Genomic DNA, 23,331 nt, shown 5'->3' with positions numbered 1-23,331 from the left:
TGCAGCATTCGCAGAGAGTGCCCCTCTGGTTCTTACTTGCACACCTTCAGGATGGTGAACTCATTACCCACCAGGCATCTCCAGTCATTAGGTCCTTCTTCAAAGCCCTTATTAAGCCCGCACCTGTCTTACCTCCCCCCACAGACATCAACCAAATGCCTGCTCTGAGCTCACGTGGACCCTACACCTTTTTTTCCTCTGGTGTGAACCACCTCTCACCTCTGAGATTTCAGTTATCCTCATAATCATGACTTACCCCTCATCTCTGTGGCCTGTCTACGTGGTGTGTTCTACCATTTTTAAACCGAGTTTACCACCGGCCAGATCGAGCCCTTCGCTTGCCCTTGTTTGAAGCACACTTTAGTGGCTTCTGATCTCAAAAAGCACACTTCAGGCTCTCACTGCATTTAAGGAGGCCAACACCCCTTCATTCAACCTTCCTTGGTTCTGGGCCCTCAGGACAGGGTCTGCATGACATGTCATCCTGCTGAGTGGACCCACAGCTGGCACGTCTTTTTAAACCCAGTATCTATCTGCCTCCATAATGCTCCAGCCACAGTCCCCCCCACCCCCCCGACCCAGCTCAGGAATTCTAAAGAGCAAGCTTGGGTAACTGCACTTTTTATTAACGGCAAATATCCTCACTGACTTGCGGTCTCCCAGCCCCTTCCCAAGGTCTCAGGTCTCTTTCTCTCTTGCTCCCTCTTCCCCCAGCCCTGCCTGGCCTTTCACCCTACTCCTGGCCCACCTCCACCCTAGCACCTGCCATGTTTAGGGGCAGAAGCGGTGCCTTCTCTGTCTGCACAGCCTCAGTGAGTAACACAGCAGCTGGTGCACCAGGACCCGTGTTTGACCAATGGATATTCCCAAAGTGGTCTCCCTGCTTGAAGACTCTCCCTCCTCGGGCCCCTCCACACCAGTCTCCCTAACAGCCATTCGACCCTGTCACTCCCTGAACGTAAAACCTTCAGTGACGTCCCGTGGCTCACCTACAAGTATGACAGGAAGCAGCTTTGTGACATTCCTCCTCTGTCTCTTCCCTCCCTTCGCCACGTTTAGCACACACACACGAGTGCCAGCTCCCAGGACTTCCATCTCTATGAGGGCTGGCTCTCAGCTGACCCTCAGCTAAGTGTCAGCTGTCAGCTCTGCGTTAGCTGACCATGTTCAGTAGGTCCCTGAGACGTGTGCACCTTAATAGTGGCTCTGAAAGGACAAAAGCCTTTAGGATGGGAAGTCATGCAAATCTGACCATGGAGACAGCTGGTCTTCAGACTGGGGTCGGGGCCATCCCTGAAGGCAGGACTAGCTGCAGCTGAGGCACAGGCCCTCCCAGCTGAGGCCCACTTCCTCCCAGATCCAGGGTCTGCAGGCTCAGCCTCGGGCATCCTGGTGCCCAGAGCCCTTTGCTGGAAGGTTTCTCCTGCAGCTGCAGCAGCAGCTCGGAGACCCCAGGGACACCCACTGCCTCGGCCCCTGGCTGACCCCCCTGCAGCCGAGGGCTCCACGGGCATAAATTACACAGAAGAGCCCTTGGCCACTGCTACCCCCACCACTAAATAATGTTACAAATGGATGTCTCAGAGCAGAAGTCTGGTCAAAACAGTGTCTTAATTATAATAAAGTGTCACACTCTGCAATGTTAATAGCGATGAAAATAACAATTAAGTGTGTGAAGAAGGGCAAGTGTTTTCCCAACAGGCCCTGCGCGACGTGGCTTAGCACATTAGCAAGCGCTGATGGAAAGCCTCTCCTGGTCGCAGCAGCAAACCTGGGCCGTCCTCACCCTTCTCCAGACAACACAGGGAGTGGGGAGAGCTAACAGGCATGATCACAGATTTCCAGTCTTGAGACACAATCGCAGCCCTCAGCAGATTTGCAAAAAGCATTTGTGGAGTTTTCTTGAAAAGACCTTCCTTGCCCCTCCTTGATTAGATCTGGCTCCCTTGCCGCTGGATATAACCTCAGGTATAACTAAGGAGGAAACCTTGCTGTTTCTTGTCTGGGAGGTGGGGAGAGGAAGGAAGGAGATCAATGCAGGGGTGGGGAGTGGGGAATTTGTGTGGGAAGGGGAGGAGAGAACCAAACCAGCCAATGATGAGACGAGCCCAGAGACACAGAGGCCACACCCGTGCGTGGGTGTGGGGTCAGGGCAGAAAGGGACCTGGGATCCAACAACATGGAAGGAATTTTACCCCCATGCTGAAGCCATCACAGGCAGGTGCCTAATGTTTAGATAGCGCTGCCATGTGCCACTTTTGCAAAGCCAGCTGCATGAACCAATTTCTACAGCTTCTACAATATTTACAGAAATGCTTTGCCCTATGGATGAGCTTCTTGTTTGAGGTATACTTCCCTTATTCTAGAAATTCCTGAGGGAGAGGCTTCAGGGAAAGAGGAGCAGGTGGGAAGAAACGAAAGGGCGCAGTTGCTTGCAGTTCATGCTACCTGGACTGAGTTAAATAGGAAGTAAGAGCCCTGCCAATGGAGAGTCTAAGGTTAGACCTTGAGCCACTGAGGTAGGGTGTTATAAAAGGGAGCTCTTATGTTAAGACCTAGATGAGATTTCTCTTGTTTTGTTTTCCTTCTGAGGCCCCTTCTAAATGTTGCCGTGATACTCTGGACGAAGGGTTGCATTTTTTCTTAGGAAGACTTGTGTCTGGGGAAAGAGGGCGGTTCTCAGCTGAGTGGAGTGGCAGTTGGCATTGGCATTGGTCATTCAGAAACTTCCCCTCATCTTCGCTGGTCCTGGAGCTCCTCCTGCTTTATCCCGCTATAAATGCTCCAGGCCCCCACCCCGATATGTGCCAGAAAAGAAGTAATAAGCCCAGGATCAGAGCAGGCAAGTGTGTTTTAGCAAGACAAGAGTTGGGTGGGCTGACAAATTCTTACATAATGAGCCGATGTTTTTGAGTCTAAAAAGCAATCTATAACTATATATATGTGTGTGTACAGACTAGCTTGAGCCATATGAAATTGGTATTTCTTTAGATGAAAAAACAGTCACATATCAACAGTTTCATATGGTTCAACACAACATATGTACATATATAAATGCAATTACCTATTAAACGGACTGGAAGGCTGAATCCAACCTGTCAGCAGTGAGCAGGGGAGATGAAGGGGAACTTCTAGTTTTTACTCTATCTAATTTGGCATATTTGAATATCTAATAATAAGAATGCATTCAGTATAGGTGTGCCCAGAATGCTGACCAGCTGTTCTTGAGCTGCACTGAAGAAAGCCCTGGAAGAAAAGATGTTTCAAGTCTGGGCAAACAAGAACATTTAGGATCTGGGACTGGAGACTCTAGCTGGCTGGTTCAGAAGTGCCCTTGGAGGGGAAAGTTATGCCGATTACATGGCTATGGAGGTAATGGAGTTCTTTCCTCTCTAACATGGGCATCTACTGCTGAACAGAAGCGCTTCCCTGAACCTGAGCACATCCTCCTGCATTCAGGGGGTTCTCTCCTCTGAGGCCGGGTTATGGTGCACTGGACCCTCTCCTCAGCTGTGCCACTATGGAGTCCTTCTGCCATTGGTTCTGCTCCATGGGCCTGGCAGCCTTTGGCTCATCACCCTGGAGCACCCATGCAATTTCAGCTGGCAAGAAATTTCGGCTCTAGCCAAGCGGCCCTGCCTTACTGGGCTGAGTAGAAGCTGGTGATGCCTCTCCCCCAGTCCCAGACAGCTCTGCTCTCCAGGGTGGCACAGCTGGGTTCCTGGCATGCCCAGACCCAACCAGGATGTCTCCAGACCTTTATTAAACAGGCGTTGGTCACCACTTGCTTCGGATCCACAATGTCCACTAGGGGCTCCTTCATGGCCACATCTCGGATACAGGTCATGTCAAAGCCGTAGACGTTCTCCCACCCTGCGGGTACAGAGCAAGGCATCAGGCAGGCAGTGGGACCCCCGGATGCTCTCCCTAGCTTGGCTGAGCACCAGGGAGCAGTGTGCTCTAAGAGGCGAGGGGCACCTGTGTCCCCCTACATCATACCAGGAGAGGAACTGCTCACCGAGGTGGGCAACTCCACCAAGTGCCAATGGCTTGTTAACAGGAGCTCATTTGTACCCCTGGAAAAGGTGAGTCCCACCTTATAACCAGGAAAACTAGATATCAGAAAGAGACCAAGTAACTCTTCCAAGGTCACACAGCTAGAAATGCAGTAGGGTCAAGACTGGAAACCAGGTTGCCTGCTCTTTCCTGTATCGACACTCCTGCCCCCCTCTCCAAGCTGGCAGAGTTTCTTGGGAACGTCTTTATCTGCCATTCATATTCCTATCTCTGTGCCTTGGCTCAAACCATTCCCCACTCTTAAAAGGCCCATATATCTCCTTCTCCCATCCCCTCCTAGCCAACAGCAGAGACAAAAAGACAATAATTTGAATCCCAGTACCACTATTGCCTAGTCAAGACCTTGTGCAAATTACTAAATATCTACAAATCTGTTTTCTCAATTACAGAATGAAGGGATTGGTGGTGGTGGGAGGGGGTGTCCATGAGATTCTTTGTCTTTCTCGCGTGCCATGAGGTACTCACTAAGGCTCTGTCCCATAAGAAATAACGCCCAGGTGGGACACAAACTACCCCACCTATGCTCCTTGTCCCCTTGAGGGTACTTAAGTTTGGAGAGGAAGAGAGAACATGATATGAATTGATTTGGGGGGAGGGGTCAGTGAGTAAATGAATGCAAGTCTGGTGGCCCAAGATCACCCTTAAATGGTGGAAGTAATTGCCATCACTGACCTCTTCTTCATTTAATCTATGCAGGAACTCTATAAAGATCCTTCTCTCCTACAGATGAGGAGACTATGGCTGGGAGGGTGGGAATGGGCTCACATACCATATCTGACCCGATATCACTCTTTGGGAAATGGTGGTGCCAGGGCGTAAACCCAGCCCAACTCCCTAACCCTCCAGCTGCACTGATCCAGCTGTGACAAGAACCCAGGCGTGCAATTACCCACTCCCATGGTGCAGAGAGGATGGCCTTAGCAGATGCTTGAGTGACAGCAGCTGAATCATTTATCTGTTTATTTAGATGAGTTGAGAAATGTACTGAAGTAGAAATGCTTTTCTATAAAATTGCAAATTTTATTTTAAAACATTCATCAAGCAAATGGTACCTCAGGGAACTTATGTCCCTGGACGTGCTTGGGAAAGGGCGTGTGTGAGCAAGGAGATGGGGAAGGCCAGTAAGAAGTATCTCCTTTGACTGGACTCTTTTCTGAGGCACACAAAGCCCTTCCTCCTGGAGAAGGCCAAAAAAAAATAGCCTCTTCTCAGAAGGTGGTCACTTAGGAAATTCTGGCTTGAGGACAAAATACCAGTCATGACCCATTAAATCATCCCAGGCTGGTGCCAAATTCTCAACCGAAACCTACAATGGGGGAAGAAAGCTGCTCAGCTGGCAACAGGACAGGTTTCAGAGAAGATCCCCTTCTGAATTCTGGAACTAGTTATCCACTCTCCCCCAGATAAAACATAGACACAAAAACACCTTGCTTTCAATTCAATACGCCCTGGCACCACCATTTCCCAATTAGGAGACCTGCAGCCAGGCTCCTGCCTTTTCTCCTCCTTGGACTCTGTCTTTGGTGAAGGTTCAATTCAAGTGCTGGGCAAGTACTTGAGAGTGGATGCATGTAAAAGTTAAAGGCCTGGGCTTTGGAGTTCAAATATGGGCTCTGACATTTATTTGCTGTGTAACCTTGGGCAAGAATTTAACCACTCTAAGCTTCAATTTCTTCTTCCTTAAAATAGAGCTGATGATAATGATGGCTACTCCATAGTTTTTGTGAGAATTAAATGTGATAATATATGTAAAGTGAATAAGAGAGTGCCTGGCACTTGGTAAGTAATTGATGCATTGTAGATAATTTATGATAATTATTTAGTTTGGGCTCTGGTTTTGCCACCGTCTAAAGCTGTGTGATTGTGCATCGATCAATCCCCTTCTCTGGGCTTGTTTGTAAAATGAAGAGTTTGGTTTCGTGGTTCTGTGTTTCAGAATCATCTGAGACACTGTTAAAAACCCAGCTTCTTGGGCCCAACCCAGATCTAATGAATCAGAATCTCCAGACTTAGGACCCAGGAAGCTGGATTTTTACAAATCTATCCAGGCAATTTCAACCCGCATTTGGAACCCCCTGGGCTAGATGGTCTTTAAAATCCCTTCCAGTTGTCAAACAGTGGGTTTAGAGTCTCATAGCCTTTGTGGAGCCACCTTCAACCACCCCTGGCCATAGAAACTCTCCTTCTGTAAACTCAAACACTTACAGCATAGTCTCTGGTGCATAATAGGCTTGTAGATAATGATTTTTGCAATTGAAATTCATTTAATGCCTACACTGCTTTGCAGTGACTGACACTCTTTGTGACCTTTTCAGGGGTTAATTCGAGTCTTACAGTCCAGCTATTCTGCCCCACATCCAGTCATTCAGGGGGCAGTTCCTCCAGGGCTTTAGGCTTTTTCTTCTTTCTACTGGCCATTTGTTTCCCACTAGACCCTTTAATGAAAGTGGAAACCAGCTGGAAGAGAATACAGATCAAGCACATTAACTTGTTGCTGCAATTCTGTAATGTGTACTGAATGAGTGAAAGTGGTGTGAGGGTTATTGGCCACCAGTAAATATTGTTATTAATTTCCTAGGGATTTTAGAAAAATAACATCAGAGGGACCTGTGAATCTTTTGCTCACAAGCTAAACTTCTGGAAAGGATGGCACAATAGGGCAGAAAAAGTAACAAAAGCAACAAAAAAATCCCAGTCCTACCTCAACTACCAACTAGATTGACTTAGACTCCCATGCTGATAGCCTGGCAGAGGAAGAAACATGCTATTTTCTCAGCTTAAATATTGTTTTCTGGACATCAGACTTATATTTGTTAATATAAGTCTCTACTGTCATTTTTACTGTCCAGCATTAATTTAAAAAATTATAGGATGCATGAAAAAGCAAATTAAAAAAACATAATCGAAAGATAAAATAAGTAATAGAACCAGAGTCAATGTCAGAGATGGCTCAGATGTTGGAATTATCCAACAGGGACTTTAAAGCAATATGATAAATGTGTTAAAGGATTTAGTGGAAAAGGTGGACAACATGCATGAACAGATGGAGAAATTTATCAGTGAGATGAAAACTGTAAAAAGAGCCAAATGGAAATGCTAGAAATGAAAATCACAGTATCAGAGATAAACAGTTCTTTCACTGGGCTTATTAGCAGGCCGGATATATCAGAGGAAATAATCAACAAACTTGAAAACAGGTCAATGAAAATTATCTAAGTTTAAACACAAAGAGAAAAAAAAAAGCATGAAAAAAATAGAGCATCCAAGAAACATGGAACAACAGTCTAACACACGTGTAATTAGAGACTTTAAAGGAGAAGATAAAGAATAAGGCAGAAAAGCTGTTTGACAAGATAATATCTGAAAATGTTCATAAACTAGTATCATCAACCAATAGGTCCATGAGCTCATAGAGCATCAGGCTAGATAAATGAATACGAAGAAAAACACATGGAGATGCTCTAAACCAAACTAAAAAGAATGTCCTGAAAGCGCAAAGAAAAACAAACATGAAGTACTAGGGAACAATATTTGGCTTTCCCTTGGAGAGAGATACAGCTACATCATCCCTTTCCACTATGGTCCCAGCAGTTTGATTTCCTCTACTGGAGCTGATGGGTTTGCTGAGGAATGCAGAGAAAAATAGTGTGAGTGGCCAGGTGCCACTTACAGCTTCTCCTCCAGGCATAAGGGGAGGTGTTTACAATAGTTTTGCACGTTCTAGGCTTTCAGGAACTCCTTGCAGAAAAGGGGCTAGAGCAGAACCTTGGATGTTGGGGTGGCTCCCAGAGGAGAAGATGGAGGAGAAACCCATGGACGGAAACTGAGCCTTCCCAGAGGATATGCCCTTCAACCCTCTGGCAGGGGATACCGCTGCCTGTGCATGTGGCCTTCCTTTCAGCCTTCTCATCAGCCAGGAAGACCTGGTGCCCATTTCTCTGACTCTCAGGAAGTTGTTGAGGGGGTTCAACTTCTGAATAGAATACCCACCAAGTTTCCTTCAAATGTTGAGAGTTTATCAATCTCCTCCACAGTAGAAAATTTTAAATTGGATGCTCTATTAAATTTTAAACACTATACCTTATACATTACTCTACTGGTTTGCCTTTATTTCCTTACTCATTGATTCATTCATTTGTTCAACAAAACATGCATTGTAAGCCTAGTATATGCCAGACTTTTACCTTTCCTTTTATGTTGATGAGGAAATTGAGGATAGGTTCTATATTTTATTCCATCTCCTATTGTGAATGTTGCATGTAGTTGAGGAAGAGAAGGAAGGGAAGGGAATGAAAGGGACAGAAAGGGAAGAAATGGGATGAGATGGAATGAGAAAGGAAGGGAAATGAAGGGAAGGGAAATGAAGGGAAGGGAAAGGAAGGGAAGGGAAAGGAATGGAACGGAAGGGAAAGGAAGGGAAGGGAAAAGAATGGAACGGAAGGGAAAGGAAGGGAAGGGAAAGGAAGGGAAAGGAAGGGAAAGGAAGGGAAGGGAAAGGAAGGGAAAGGGAAGGGAAAGGAAGGGAAGGGAAAGGAAGGGAAAGGAAGGGAAGGGAAAGGAAGGGAAAGGAAAGGAAGGGAAAGGAAGGGAAGGGAAAGGATGGAATGGGAAGGGGAGGAGAGGGAAGAGACGAGAAGGAAGCTGTTTCCCTAATAATTTAGATTCTGAAGCAGGCAAGTCATATCTCACCTTCCCTCCCCAATTTAAGATATTACTTTCTTAGCCAGTTGAAATTTATTTACAATTGTTTCTCAACCAATCAGCAAGTTTTATGCTTTACTTTTTTTTTGATTTAGAACTCAAAGTAACTAAAATCTCCATGTATTTGAAACATGGATTTCTAAATGAGCTTGCATTCTTTACTAAAAACAAAACCAAATTATTCAGAAAAAAAAACATTTATGTAGAAAATTTAACAGGATTCTAAGATATCTGTGTGTGCTTTTGTTTTGTTTTGTTTATATAGAGACTCCAGAGTAAGCACTCCATAAGGGAAAAAATGGGGCTGACTTTTAATTCTCTTCCTTTCCCAGACGCAATGAAAATTGTGAGCAAAAATGAAAGAACAAATCACATTCATTGCTGGGTAGCAGCAAGTGCCCTTAGCACCTCTCGGGACCCTGCCCATTCCTCTTCCAACCCCACACTAGTTCATTACAATGCACACTCACCAGAGGCTCCCACACACAATCCGTGGAAGGTATGTTTATTTTGGAAAGCTTAAGGAAGTTTCTTAAAGATCTGTGCCCAGGGTTGGAGCTCAATAAATATTGAAGTGAATGTGAGAATGAAGAATGGCGCCTGAAGTTTCTCCTCAAAACACTTTCAGTCCAGTTACATGGCAAGATCTCCAAAAGGAACATTATAATGCAGCTCCAGGGCAAAATATGTCCTATTTCTACCTGCACTTGATTGACGTTTACTGTGCGGTGGTTTTGGCCGTCTTCTGTGAAAGGATATCTGTCCTGGATTCTAAGTCACCAGAAGCCAACGAGCCTGGCAGTCAGGCCCACTTGCCAGGGCCAGAGTAGAAAGGGAGTTAATTACATGTTCAGGCTAAATCCAGTCTGGGCCCATAAAGAACCAGAACTGTGTTATGTCCTTTGATACATTTTATCTCACTTAACCCTCGTGACAATTCTGTGGGAGTGATGATATTATCTTCAGCTAAGGCTCAAAGATGTTGGGTGATTTGTTCAAGGTCACACAGTTAGAAAGTGGCAAATTCAGGGTTTGAACCCAGCACTGAGAGACTACAAAAGCTTGATCATTTAACCTGGACTATCCCACCTCTCATTTAGAGTTTTGCCTCCTTCCCCCTGGAAGTCAAATATTAGAAACCCCACCAGACTGTGGGAAGCAAACAGTGATGGGACACAGAGTCTCAAACAACTGTCCGACTTCTGTCTTCTCCTGATCTCAGGCTCTGAAATTCATGCTCTGGTTTCATACTTCCAGAAAGGTAATGAGCACACCTGCACAAATACACACTCTCCACAGTACAGCACAGTCGCCGGGTCATCCGTGGCGCTGACAATGATTACACGGCAATTGTTCGAATCAGTTGAGCAACAATTTGTTGAACTATAGAGTCTTAGACTGTCGGGACAGGGGACATTTATTCGTCTCTTCTGTCTGCGAACCCCTCCATAACAATCTTGCCAAGTAGTGCTTGGCCATTTCTAGGGGCAGGAACCCTGAGATCTTCCGAGACTGTTGGATAGGTCAGAGCTTCTGCCTCTTGCATTTTGGTTTGATTGGTTGCGTGCTTGCTTGTTTGGGAGAAGTTCTTTGCTCTTTGTTTATTTCTGGCTTAGGTGATGATCAAACCTCACAAAAGTATGTTTGGTATATTTCAGTAAGGATCGGGCTGTCAACACTGAGAAATGTTACCCTCTAAATGAAGTGGAAAATAGACCTTTTCAGACTATATAAAGCATTAGAGAGGTTTTTAGTTTTCATTTTTTTCCTAAGAGAATCACAAATTTTAGGGTGATAAGACATCACAGATGTGGATTTGAATGTGAGTCCCATGAGGCATACAATATACACACACAGAAATATTCAAGTCAAACAATAATCATTTGTTTGATTGTTCAAAGCAAAGTCTCCCCTCTACCACCACCCCACTGCTATTCTCCAAAGGAAACTCAGGAAATAATGCATAATATATGTTTTACTTAATGTGAAGAGGAATCAATATTTTGATAAGTTTGAGTGGTATGAAAGCAGGGTCAAAATGACTGGCCTGTCTACAGACTTGCCATTTTGGACCCTTGAGGCGGATTTCTGGAATATCTGAGACTTGACAGGCTTCTAGGCAACATGGCCTGCTGTTCTCTACAAAACCTCAGTTTCTGCTGCATCAATTCATTTTTCATTCACATTACATTTATCCTCTCAACCCAATAAGCCACATTGCTTATTTTCTCTCGATAGATCTCCACCCTTGGGTCTAAAGGGAATCATTGAGACAGAAGAAATCAGATAGGGTCACAGATAAACTCATCCATAGGGAGAGCAGCTGTGCTCCTGATACTGACAAGCCATCTCAGGCCCATTAAAGTGACTTCCACCCCAAATGTGCAAGAAATTTCCAAGAGAGGATCAAAAGGTGACTTACAGTGGATTTTGAAGTCCTTGTACTGTCTGTCCTCGATTGCTACCACGTACAAAGCTGCCCGGTCTGGAAACATAAGCCCTCCAGGTTTCTGTTGATGAATTGTGGGGAAATGGGTCTCGTAATCTATTCACCTGACAAAGACATCACATTTTTGAACTGCACATAGAGGCACCAGACAAGCACCCCCTCACCAGCATTTCTCATTCAGCAGACTATCACCTGGGTCAGGGTTATGGCTAGGATGGCAATATTCAACCTTTATTTTGGAGCAAGGAGAATTTGGGAAACCTAGGTGGGTAAAATGAGGTGAAGTTACGTTCAAGAGGAATAGTGAAAGATGTCATGACCTTTTAAGCTGGAGAAGCCAAGGTGAGAAGCAAGCTTGGCTTTCTGACATCCACGCAAGCCCTAAGCATTTTTTTCCCACCAGAACAGACTTTTATCATGACAAGAGAGAATGGTGTCAATGACAGCAAAGGAGGCCAAGCCTAGACCTGTAGAAGAATATTCTGATGGTAGGGCATGTTGGACACAGGGATGATGATTCTTTCCCCTGGAGCAGATCTGCTTTAAGGAAGGGCCTGGAAGAGGCAGCCTCCTAGACTAATGCCTTTCTGAAGGCCTCACAACCTTCCAAGGCTGAAGGCTATAGGTGGAACAGCAAGACAGCCAGCAAACCATTGAGGGGTCAGCATGCAGGGCACTTACCAGCCACTTGTCCCTGGCAAAGATCACTGTGTTGAGCATTGACTCATAGAAGAGACAGTAGCCCATCCACTCGCTGATGATGATGTCCACCTTCTCCACAGGCAGCTCCACCTCCTCCACTTTACCCTTAAATATGGTGATGACTAGAAAATAAGAACCCCATGGCCACACTTTGCAGTGACCCCAATTGAGACCCATGAGCACCCCACCTCAGCTCCAGATGATGAATTTTTAGCCCTTTTCTGATTCTACTTTTAGAACATGACATACCTCACTCTTCACCAAACTAATTTCTACTGAAAGAATTGAGCACAATTTTCATGTTCGCCCACTAAAGTTAATGAGCTACTACTATGTTCCTAAGCACATCATAGGCACCATGTGATGTAACCCTCCCAGCAACCTTGTGAAGTAATATTCTTGTTTATAACTAAGAAGAAATGAAGGTTTCAAGAGGTTAAAGATGGGCCGGGGAATCAGAACCCAAGTCTGATATGGTCCCAACACTCTGAATCCGGCCCCGACCACATGTCAGCCTACCATAGGGATACGAACCAAAGAAGGCGGGAATGTGCCTCTATGCTCTTGTACATCTTCATAGCCAGGGCTCATCTCTTAAGGGTGGTCATAAAGTGTTAATGGGGGAGGCAACTTAGAGTTTGATAAGAACATGGACTCTACAGCCAAAGAAGCTTGAGTTCCATGTTGGATCTTCTTAATATCAGCTGTGTGACTTGACACAATTTACTTGGTCTAACTGAGTTTCCATTCCCCCAAAAACAGCCAGGGAGAATATCTACTTGTAGGGTTGTTGTGTTGATTACATGCAATAATACACGTGGCACACCAGGTTCACAGCTGAGGCCCAACACAGGGTACACATCATCTGAGATATTCTTCCTGGTTGACCAGCCAGGGATAGGGCCAGGGACAAAGTCCCAACACTGAGTGGCCTCTGCCATGAGTCTTCCAAGAACTTCAGGTTTCACTGTAGCAGGAGAAACTTCAACTTTGGGTTTTTGATCGTTTGATAGAATACACATAATTTTGGACTCTCTTTTTGCATTCCTTGCTATAAAGATCAGAGCAAAAGCTATTTTAGATGCTGCTGTTAAGTTGACAGGGTGATGCATTGGTTGGCTGGTTCCTTCTGAACATTTCTGCTGAGAGGTTACTCATATTCATTCTCTGAAGCTCTCATTGTGCAAATGTCCTCTGAAAAATCACACAATGCTTGATCTTTGCTGGGAAAATGGAACAATCCCCTGTATTCAGTAGTCAAAACAAAATAACATGTCTGTGCTGAATCCAAGTTTCATGAAAATTAATCTAAATGGAGACTGTTAGATGGCAAAGGACACACAGTTCACTGGCTTCATGTAGTGTCTTCACAATGGCTAATGCAGATGATGGAGAGCCCATTAGTGGCCTCCAATGACAGTGCCCTCCCCAGTATCTGGTATTTAATCAAGGCTTAATCAGACGCAGCCTCCCCTGTGAGGAGTCAGACACTACGTACACATACACTGGCCCTGATCCTTCCAGAGTGATCCCTCTCCAGGCTTGTGTGGCCCTCCACCTCCCTCCTGGTGATGTGTTCCTACCCCTAAGAAGTAAGGGTAGGAGGTGCTAGTCATCTCCAAAAGGTTTGGACAAAATGGAGGGTGTGTGTGTGTGTGTGTGTGTGTGTGTGTGTGTGTGTGTGTGTGTGTGGACATGTTGACTCTGAGACTCAAGGTCAGAAACTCAACCAAGAAGAGGGCCCAAGATAAGCCAAGAGAATTCGCTAAGGGACCAAGTAAAGGATTTTTGAAAATGAACATATAGTGCGTAATTTATTTCTTATTCTGAAAAAGAGTTGGCAAATATAGGCCTGATCCACCTGCCTAGTCATATGCATGTAAAACCTGGCTTGTGTTATTTTTGTAAACATTTTTAAAGTGTTTTAATGACCTCTGCTTTCTTTTCTCTCTGTACAATCCCCAAGGCTCTTCCCTAATGTCTGCATGTGTCTCTGGGGTTATGGGTGTGTCCTTCCTCTTGCATTACATTATGACCTCCGTGCAGCCTGGGAAGAGGCTTCTTCTGCCCCTGGAGCCCCAGGACCTCCATTCTGTGTACCTAGCATGAGGTTCCACCCATGATGATTCCATTGACAGGACTCCATTAGGAGCTGGGGAAACAGAGATGAACAAGAACTCATCATTTAGTTCAACACAGGCATGCATGGTATAGCTCTTGGGTGCTACCTTCCCCAGGGTGAGTGTGCCTGCCCCTGTTCTCTGTGCTAACCCTCTAATCCATGAGCTATTATAACTCTGATCAATATGAATTTTGATATATAGATAAATACAGTTGGCACAGAACATAAAAAATCACTGTTTCCACCTGCAAAAAGATAGAAGGAATCAATTAACCCTATAAAATGTTTAAAAGTCTGGGTTTATGTTCACTCAACATCATCCTTCTGTATCTATTTAAGTGCAAACTTTTCTTGGAGCAGGTCAGGTTCCACACTTGGCTTGGTGAGTAGATGGGGCCCTTTGTGAAAGGAAAAAGTCCAGTTGTGTACTGGATTTCAGATCCTATTCATCCCCTTTCCCTGGTACCTTTGTGCAGTGCCCAACCTGCCAACCTTATGCTGGAGTCAGGCAACCTACATTCTTATTCTAACTGACAACTAGTTCTGACCAAATTGCTTCTTTTCTTGGGGCCTTCAGCTTCCTCATTGGAAAAAAATAAGGGAAGTTGAATCTAAAAATCCCCAAGATCTTTTACAGTGCCAGATGTTTTGATTCTTTGAATATACATCAAGCGGTTGCTACATATAAAGGATTCTATGAGACTGACTGGTGAAGAAAACTGACACCAATAAAGAAAAGCACCTGACATGTCCAGTTTGCCTCAATTTGCACTGATTCCCGGAGCCCAATTTTCTTTAAGAATCCATATTGTTTCTATGGGCTCCAGCATAATTGCCCTGCTGAATGACTGAGAACATCCTTCAGTTGCCTGTGGCTACCACCAGCAACCACCCCCAGATTCAACTGCCCAATCCACAAAACCCTACTTCTCACGGCCGGCCGCAGAGTTTAGGCAAATTCACTGGGGGCTATTGCTCAACATATGGCACTGGGTTGGCTCAGAGACACGTGGGCATACCTGCTGCAGTCTTCCCTCCCCCTCTATACTGAGATTTTTTGAGGGGGCCTTAGCCATGTATACTAAGGTCCTGAGTAGCTATAGGCTGCAGAACCCCACCTCTAATCTGAACCCCATATCATTAAAATAGCTTCAATTCAAGGTTGCATTGAGGTCACTGTCTGGCATTGCATTTTTATTCCATAAGGATGATGGAAAGTTTGTTCAACCAGCTGTGACAGGACCCTGGCTCATGAATTCTAGAATGATTAATCATTGCTAAATGCACAAGAGGGAGCAATAAACTCTAAAATGGTAGCTTTTCCCCTGTAGCTTCAAGTTTGCAAATCAGACATCTAGATTTTGCGGGAGATGGGGGGAACTGTTTCAGTGAGATTTTTAAAAATGGTTTAAGATATTTTTTCCTTCTTGGCTGGGGTGTTTGGTACAGAAATCTAGTCATTCTGATTAATGGTGATTTGCTTGGCCTTTAAAAAAATATAACAGCCCAGCCTGTTCTCATTTGGTTCTCCAGTGTGTCGATTAGAGCCAGCTGACTGCCGGGGTCTGAGGTGAACAATCTCCCCATTTTAGACTCTTTACTGATTCTAGGAACAGATCCTGTCCTACAGAAAAGTGAGCATTGAGGTCATGTGTATGTGGGGAGGGAAGGATGAGCCACGGCGTCTTCTCCGAAGTCACCCACTCCACAGCAAAGCCCCTCGCCCCCTGCTCCGCTCCCAGGGCACTTGACTCAGGCGCCTACCCTGGAGACATCCACTTTGGCTGCCTTAAGGCCCTGCTCACCCCCAGCTCTTTGCCATCTAGTTTAGCTTTCTATTTCCAGGATCTTGCAGAGAGCACTAGGCTCCTCACAAACATTCAAACATTGTTACTGAATGAGTGGATGGAAGGATAAGCAATTCCGTAAAAAAGGGCATTGAGTTAAAAGGCAAAGGATCTTTCAACTAGTCCTGATTGTGATAACAAAAATTACTATCCCTTGCATTGCAGTTTGCAGAGCGAATTTACATATATTATCTAACAATCCTCAGAGCAATTCATGCAGTTGATGTTATTATTCTATTTGCCTAATAAGGAAATGGAGAGTTAAGAGAAATCAAATGGTGGAGCCAAAACCCAAGCTCATTGTGTGTGACCTTGTGCAAGTCACACAACCTCCCTGAGATTCCTCCCTTCACAGGGCAAATGGGTATGGCAGCAACTGGCTTACCTATTTCCTGGGGTGACGGTGGACGCCAAGCAAGGTAATGAATGTAGATTCATTATAGAAAGAGGTAACTTCTTGGTATGGTGGGAGAAAAGCATTCAGAAGCAAAGGACTAACCCATCCTTCTCCTAAGGGCTAGTCAGGTTGGTTGCTGGGACAGGATAGGTGGAACCAGCATAAGCAGCCAGGATGAGCAGCAGAACCCCTCAACCTCCCCACCTCAGCCCCTGCCTTAGCTCCTTGCCCTTGTCTTCTCCAGGCCCCTCTCCTACAAGGTCAGGCTCAGACCCATTCTTGAGCCAGTGGTGATAGCAGAAAGAGAACATTAGCCTTGGCCTCCATGCCCGAGCCCCTCTGGCTCCCGTGAAGGTCAATGGCCCAGTCTGTTTAGTTGGAGCCCTAAAGTCCAGCCTAGCTTTGGCCAGAGCCGTTCCCTGAGAGGCCCTGCTTGGCATCTCTCTTCTCCCAGACAGTGGCTGGAACAATGCTCAGTTAATCAAAACCATACTAGGACTCTTCCCAGCTCCAAGTTATCACCCACCCTTAAGACCCTTGCATGTCCCAGCCTGAGCTAATACCCAATACATTGGCCGCAGGCAGTTGCTTTTGTGGGTTTGGCCAAGGGAACCAGGGATTATTAAGAAGGGGGTGGTACTGCACAGAGTGGTTGAAATCGGTGGGAATGTAGAAGGCAACAGAGTTTTTCCTAAGCCCAACTATTCAGAAAGTCATTCCAGGTTTAACTTCTACTCATTAAGTATAGCAGAAGCTTACATAGGGTTAGACCAAAGTCTCTCCCAACCCAGGGATTTTGTACAGGCTGTTCCTTTGTATATATAGAAAAGAACATATAACTTTATTCCTCCTGCTCTTAGCATGGCCGGCTGCTTTTCGTCGTTCAGGACTCTGCTTCCACGTCCTCCCCTCTGAAAAGCACTCCCACCAGTACTGTGCTGTAAAGTGTTTAACAACCAGCTCTTCAGGAGGAAAAATCAGCCCCGATTTGTTGCATTTTCTGATGTCCATGGTGTAAATACTCTACTGTGGTTGATTTCAAGCTAAGGACACAGAACTGGAAGGGGGGCTCAGAATTGGTTCTTGCAAGGCCTTGCAAGTGGCTGTGGCACGCCACTGAGGCTACCCTGTTAAAAGCAGTTTTTTCAATGACTCCACATGGTTCTTGTATTAGTCAGGGTTCTCTAGAGAAACAGAACCAACAGGAGAGATCTGTAAATACGAGATTTTATAAAGGTAGTTTCACACAATTGTAGGGATGCACGAGTCCAAATTCCATAGGGCAGGCTGCAAGCTGGAAACTCCAGTGAGGGTCACTGATGAAGTCTCCAGGAGAGGCTGGCTGGCTGCAGAAGAGATGAAAGTTCTCCCTGGCTGAAGTAGAGGTAAAAGTTCTCTCTTCTCTCTTCTGACTGCTGAAATGGACACCTCTCTCTTAAAAGTCTTCAACTTATTTGATTACTTCCAACTGATTGGACTGAATTCAACTGACTGGAATGAATCAAACTGATTGGATTCTCTCATTGCAAAAGACACTCCCTCATTTGATCATAGTTGTCATAAGCCATAGGTGCAATCAACTGACTGATGATCTGAGTCCATGAAATGTCCTCACAGTAACGGCTAGGCCAGGGCTTGCCTGACCAGACAACTGGGTACCATCACCTGGCCAAGTTAGCACATGAACTTAAACATCACAGTTCTTTCTAAGCACTTCCACAGTTTGTAATTATGCTGGCATTTTGTTTATCACTTGTCTTTTTGTCTATCTTCGCCATGAGACTGGAAGCTTCATGAAAGCCAAGCTCTCATCTGCCCTGTTCCCCACAGCCTCCCCAGTGCCTGGTGCTGGGTCTAGTAGTTGGAACAATAATGCTTGAAGGAGTAAATAAATGAAACTCAGTTCCAAGAGTATTAATGGTGTGCATCGTGAGCAGTTAGAAAATGAAGTCGCAATTGCCAGAGCCACTGGTACAGGTTCATTAAAAACAATTATATCTGATTAGTCTCATTTCTTCTTTTGACAGGGCTATTAGTTAAGTTAATGCACAAATAATAATAATAGCAATAGCTAACATGTATTCAGTGCTTACTGCCTGACAGATACTGTTGTGCTTTACATAGTAGTCTGCTGGTAGATACTTAATAACTGCCTCTCCAGGGGGAAAAAGCCCTGGCTGGTAGCATTTGCTGAGTTCAGTGGTGGAACTTCTCCTACCATGGCAAATTTCAAGCTACCAAAGTGGCTTCCACTATTCCTCAAACGGACTTGACATCTAACAGTCAGCTCTCAGGAGCCTTAAGGAGCCTATTTCAGCACACACCTGCTTTACCTGCAGTTACTAATTAATCCTCACAATCTTATAAGGTTTGTACCACTATGATTCCCATTTCACAGATTAGGAAACCGAGGCACAGGAAGTAAGCTATCCGTGATCACAGTCTAAATCTGGCTTAGCTGGGTGTGGAGAGGGAGTCTAGTTCTAGACCCAAAGTTCTTAACTGCCATGCTGCAAAGCACCATGTGGGGCCTTCAACAAGGAACTTGACAGGGCCTCACCTCCATGGCCTCCTAACAGAGAAGGTGATGAATTACTGTGTGGATTCATGACTGGCCACATGACTGTACTCAAAGGAGCTGATTAATGAGCTCAGTTTAAACCACCCTCCAGGAACTTCCACACTTACTGCAGGACACCTATGTGTAGATAACCTAAATTGGAGAAGAGTGATGTTCCAAAGAGTCTTAGTCCATAAAGAAGGACTGAATCTAACAACATGAACTTTAATATGTTCTGAAAGGTTAGGAGATAAAGCTTGCAGACATGTGTGGTCAGACAACAGGTTGTAGCTGATTCCAGCTCAGGAACAGAGGGACAAGGTGTCTTCCACAAATGCTAAGGGACAGTGGAGCTGTGATTTTAGGAGTATGGCACCTGGACGCCTCCAGATGACCAGAGGTTCTTATTTCTTAGCATGGCTCTTTGAGGGTGGGAGAGATGCTAAAGGGTTTGAAAGAAAGCCCTCTGAGCAGAAAATGAGGAAACTGGAAAGGCGTTGCCTGCAGATATGGGGGAAGGACTATCTTGAAGAAGGAGATATGGACTCTCTTAGCTCTGATGGCTCTAAAAGAAAGAACTAGAATATCAGCTGAACTGCAGAATTCGGCTCAATGGATAGAAGTGCTGTCTAACCATCACAGCTCCCTGGATGGCCACAGTAGGTTCCCCATCAGGAAAGTCATCCCACAATTGATAATTGCATAGCATGGAGGAATGTTGTCGGAGCAAAGAATTCAAGCACTATTTAGAATGGCTTGGACTGTGCGGCCAAGAATTATCGAATTGTTGAACGTTAAAGCAGAAAGGGCCTACAGTTAGTCTTGGTGAGCATCAGCTATCTGCAAGGCCCTCATATTTGGCACTTTATATGCATTATCTCCAATCCTCCAATAACTCTGCAAGCTGTACATTGACACATCTCCCTTCTGGAAGAGTGAGAAGAGGGCTCAGCAGGTAAAGTGGTTTGGCTAAGCGTTCCCCGCTGTTATGTTTCAGGAACCCTCACTCCATTGTCATGCTATGCTAAGGTCTCTTCCATCCATGACATTTGTGCTTTAGGATGTGTGCAGGTAGAAGTAAGAGGAGGGTTACATTTTGTTTCTTCAGTTTTCTGAAGAGTAAATGGGTTCTAGTTTGTTGTTTCAGGAACTAAGAAAATCATTATCAATCCCTAAACTCCTATGCCAATTTACACAGTGCCTCTACCTTTTTAAGCATCTCGGCAGCCCACTGGTTTCCTTGGCAGGGAAGGGGAGGAAATAATAGCTGTCAGGGCTTAAGTCAAAGAGGAGTCACCATGGCACGTGTGAGGGCCATGCCTGTGTAAGGAGCCATATGAAGGCTGCTTGGCTCCTGGAGGTGGCTGCATGGAGGAGTGCACCTACACGCGAATAAATCCTTTCCAAGAAGCCGTATGGAGGTGGAGAGGGAAAGAGAGATTGACTGATTCTGGGTAGCAGGTATTTTATGTCCTGTGTTGTTATTTATGTCTCTGTACCCACACTCCCAAGACCCACACAATTGGCTGCTGCTGCCTTTCAAAAGCATTTCCATGGAAGCATCCATGCAAGTCAAGCTGTCCTCTTTCTAGTACACATGCCAAGGCAGAGTGAGCTGGCAGGGCTGGCAGGGTCCTGAACAACCTCACCTCTCCACCACCTGTTGGAGCCCTAGGGAGGAAGGAATGGAGACAACTTTGCCTGAGGAAGGCCCCTGGGCACGGAGCCCCCTCCTCCTTGGTACAGGGTGTGGGAGGGATAGGAAAAGGCATGAGGCATGGGGAGCGGCTCTTCTCTCTGGGACAATGGTTTGACCCTCTTGGGCTTTTGCCTCCGGAGCACAATATCAAGTCTGAGCCATCAGAATCCAGAACAGGGGATGATTCAGTCATAAAAGCCATCCAGTGGGGTTGAGCAAGCAAACTTCCCTGCTGAGGGGGCCAGAAGAGAGATGCCGCAATGGTCCCGCATGGGGTGTGGAAGCTGGAGTGGGGTGAGGAGAACATCCACACAGGGGCACCCCACCCGGCACATCAGAGACCAGGTCAGGAGGCCAACCCTGGAGGGACAGGCTTGTGCCTCCTCAGCAAACCAGAGCCCAAGCAAAGACAGGAGGCTGCCCACGCAAGGTGCCAGAAGCATCTGCATGGGGCAGGAGGTGGCAATCATAGGCGATGGATTGATTACTTACAGGGGATTTTATCTAGTCAGTAAATATATGAAGAATCATTAATCATGGAAGGCAGGTTTCTCATCATCAAAGAGGGGAGAGAGTGAACCCTGTGGTAGTGGATTAGATGTGGAGCTATCAGTGTGAAAACATGAATTGATATGCAAATGTCTGTGCACACGCATTCACACACATGTACACACTTGCACATTCCCTAGCTCTCTCCACTGAAACTGCCCGGGAGCAGCAACATCCTAAAAGCAATGAGCACACCTCACCCCAGAACTTGTTTCAAAATGCCGCTCTCCACGAAAAGGGACCAGGCTCCTTGGAGAAATGGCTGATGCCAGGGCTGAGGCAGAGAAAGTATGAGATGAGATTGGAACATCTTGTTGTGCCAGAAAGTAAGAAAGCTCCCCACAAATGAAGGGGGCAAATCAAAAGGTCACAGAAGCCAGCGTGAAGGAGCACCCAATGACCAAACTGGGGACAATTTGATTATCAAAGGAGTGATGATAGAGAGACCCTAGTGAATAAAAATAGAAAACCATGAGTCCATAGTGAGTAACTAAATAAATAAATGGAAATTTGATGAGGAATAAAATATTTACATGGCTTCAAAAGACCTTCCCAGAAACCCTTATTAATTACAAAAGGGAAGAGAGCTCCTTTACAGTGGAGGAGCCTGGCAGACACGCCCCCTTACTCAAGGGATGAAAGTAAGAGCTATTAGTAATAGGACAAATTAAAGCTGCACACACCCCCAGTAGGATGCAATGAGAAGAAAGCATCATGTCTGCTTTCTTCCAGCCAGAGATGCAGAACCCAAATCCAATCGCGAGAAAGCACTGTACAACCCCAAACCGAGAGGCATTCTATAAAAGACTGACCTCTAATGCTCAAAAGTGTCAAGGTTGCGGAAGTGAAGGACAGCCTGCAGTGTGTGATTCCGAACTGGACCCCCTTGGATAAACAACGTTATTGTCACAATCGGCAAAACACAGAATAAGATCTGAGCACTAGGCCATGATCAGACATTAATGTTAACCTCTGATTTTTATGGCTAGGGAGGCAAATGTCCTTCTTCAAAAGCCAAAGGAGGAGGGTGAGCCAAGGGGGCTGTATTTCCAGAGTCCTGAACATGTGTTTGGGTGGAATTGGCAAAAAGGGGGAAAGATGAAAAGCCAGGGAGTGGAGCAGACCCTCAGGGACCTCAGGGATCGGGGATTACTGAGCAAGTGAAGGCTGCACGGAGCAGGGGAAGAGCTGAGTGCCCTTTGGAGGCCCCTGGGGCCCGGGGAGGGGACTCAGAGACTGGCGGAAATCTGGCTTGGTATCTCTTTGCAACCTGCCTCCCCCATTAAGAGGTTTCCCTTTTCAGGAGTCTACCAGTAAGTTCTCCATGCTTCCACACAGCATAAATGCCATTGAGGAAAGAGTACGGGACTGCCAGCCAAGCCAGTGGACCTGGCCCAGCTCAGTCACCCAGTCCTCAGCCTCAGTTTCCTCATCTGTCAAATGGGGATAGCAAACTGGCCTACCATTTCATAGAGTTGGGTGATGGGAGATCAAATAATTACGCATGGACTCCACGCTCCATCACTTTTTTGCAGACAAAGAATCAGCTGGTTTACTTTTTCCACCTTTAGTAGACAGGGGGAGAGGTCACCCCTTCTGTTGCTTCTGCCCCAATAAGTACCTTCTGAGGAGGGTACAGAAGAGTCTCCCTGCTGGCAAAACAGGATCTGCAGGGCTGCTGTGGGCACCTAGCCAGAAGCCAGGGTACCTGGGCAACATTTCCCCTACTCAGGTTGGCAAGAGGTCTCTGGGCTTCGGCACTGCTCATGGCCACCACAGATGCCACCTGCCCCTCCCCCACCCTATTTCACTATCACTTCTCCACCCCCACCCCCTCCTTCCTTACCCAGCTGAGACCCCACAGTCCATTACTGTCACCAAGTTTATGCACCTTCCTCCCGCTGTTGGGTTTTTCCAGCAAAGCCCCAGCCCAGGCATACCCCTCTCTGCTCCCACCCAGGTGGCTGAGTGCTATAATAGGAAAATCACCTGGCAGTGTGGACTGGGCTCACTTCAGATCTATGTCCACACCTCTCAACAGTCCCTCAGTGTGCCACAGCAAGCCCCACCATCCGGCATGTCTGCTTTTCCTCTCTTCAAAAGGCCATTCCGTTCTTCCTCATTGCCCTTCAAAACCCTGACATCCCTTCCCCTCCCCCTCTTCTCTGCCAATGACCCCTCATTCTTTATTGAGAAAATAGAAGCAACAAACCAGGATCTCAGGCCCT

General features: G+C 46.0%; 1 protein-coding gene across 2 annotated transcripts in view; it reads right to left on the bottom strand.

The window, feature by feature from the left end:
- The window catches only part of PRMT8 (protein arginine methyltransferase 8), a 122,763-nt gene that overhangs the window by 11,501 nt on the left and 87,931 nt on the right, over positions 1-23,331 (bottom strand). The window contains exons 9-11 of one of the 2 annotated variants that reach the window (XM_077169713.1): positions 11,909-12,051; positions 11,201-11,288; positions 3,758-3,873 (exon numbers count right to left, since the gene is read on the bottom strand). In XM_077169713.1, the coding sequence (XP_077025828.1) occupies positions 3,758-3,873; positions 11,201-11,288; positions 11,909-12,051 (347 nt within the window). The remainder of the gene's footprint in view (positions 1-3,757; positions 3,874-11,200; positions 11,289-11,908; positions 12,052-23,331) is intronic. The other variant, XM_077169714.1, reaches the window with a different exon arrangement.

This window comes from Tamandua tetradactyla, chromosome 7 (genome assembly GCF_023851605.1).
Source record: "Tamandua tetradactyla isolate mTamTet1 chromosome 7, mTamTet1.pri, whole genome shotgun sequence".
Classification (NCBI taxonomy): Eukaryota; Metazoa; Chordata; class Mammalia; order Pilosa; family Myrmecophagidae; genus Tamandua; species Tamandua tetradactyla.
Note: the sequence above shows the minus strand (reverse complement) of the source record. Positions and strands in the feature narration are given on the sequence as shown.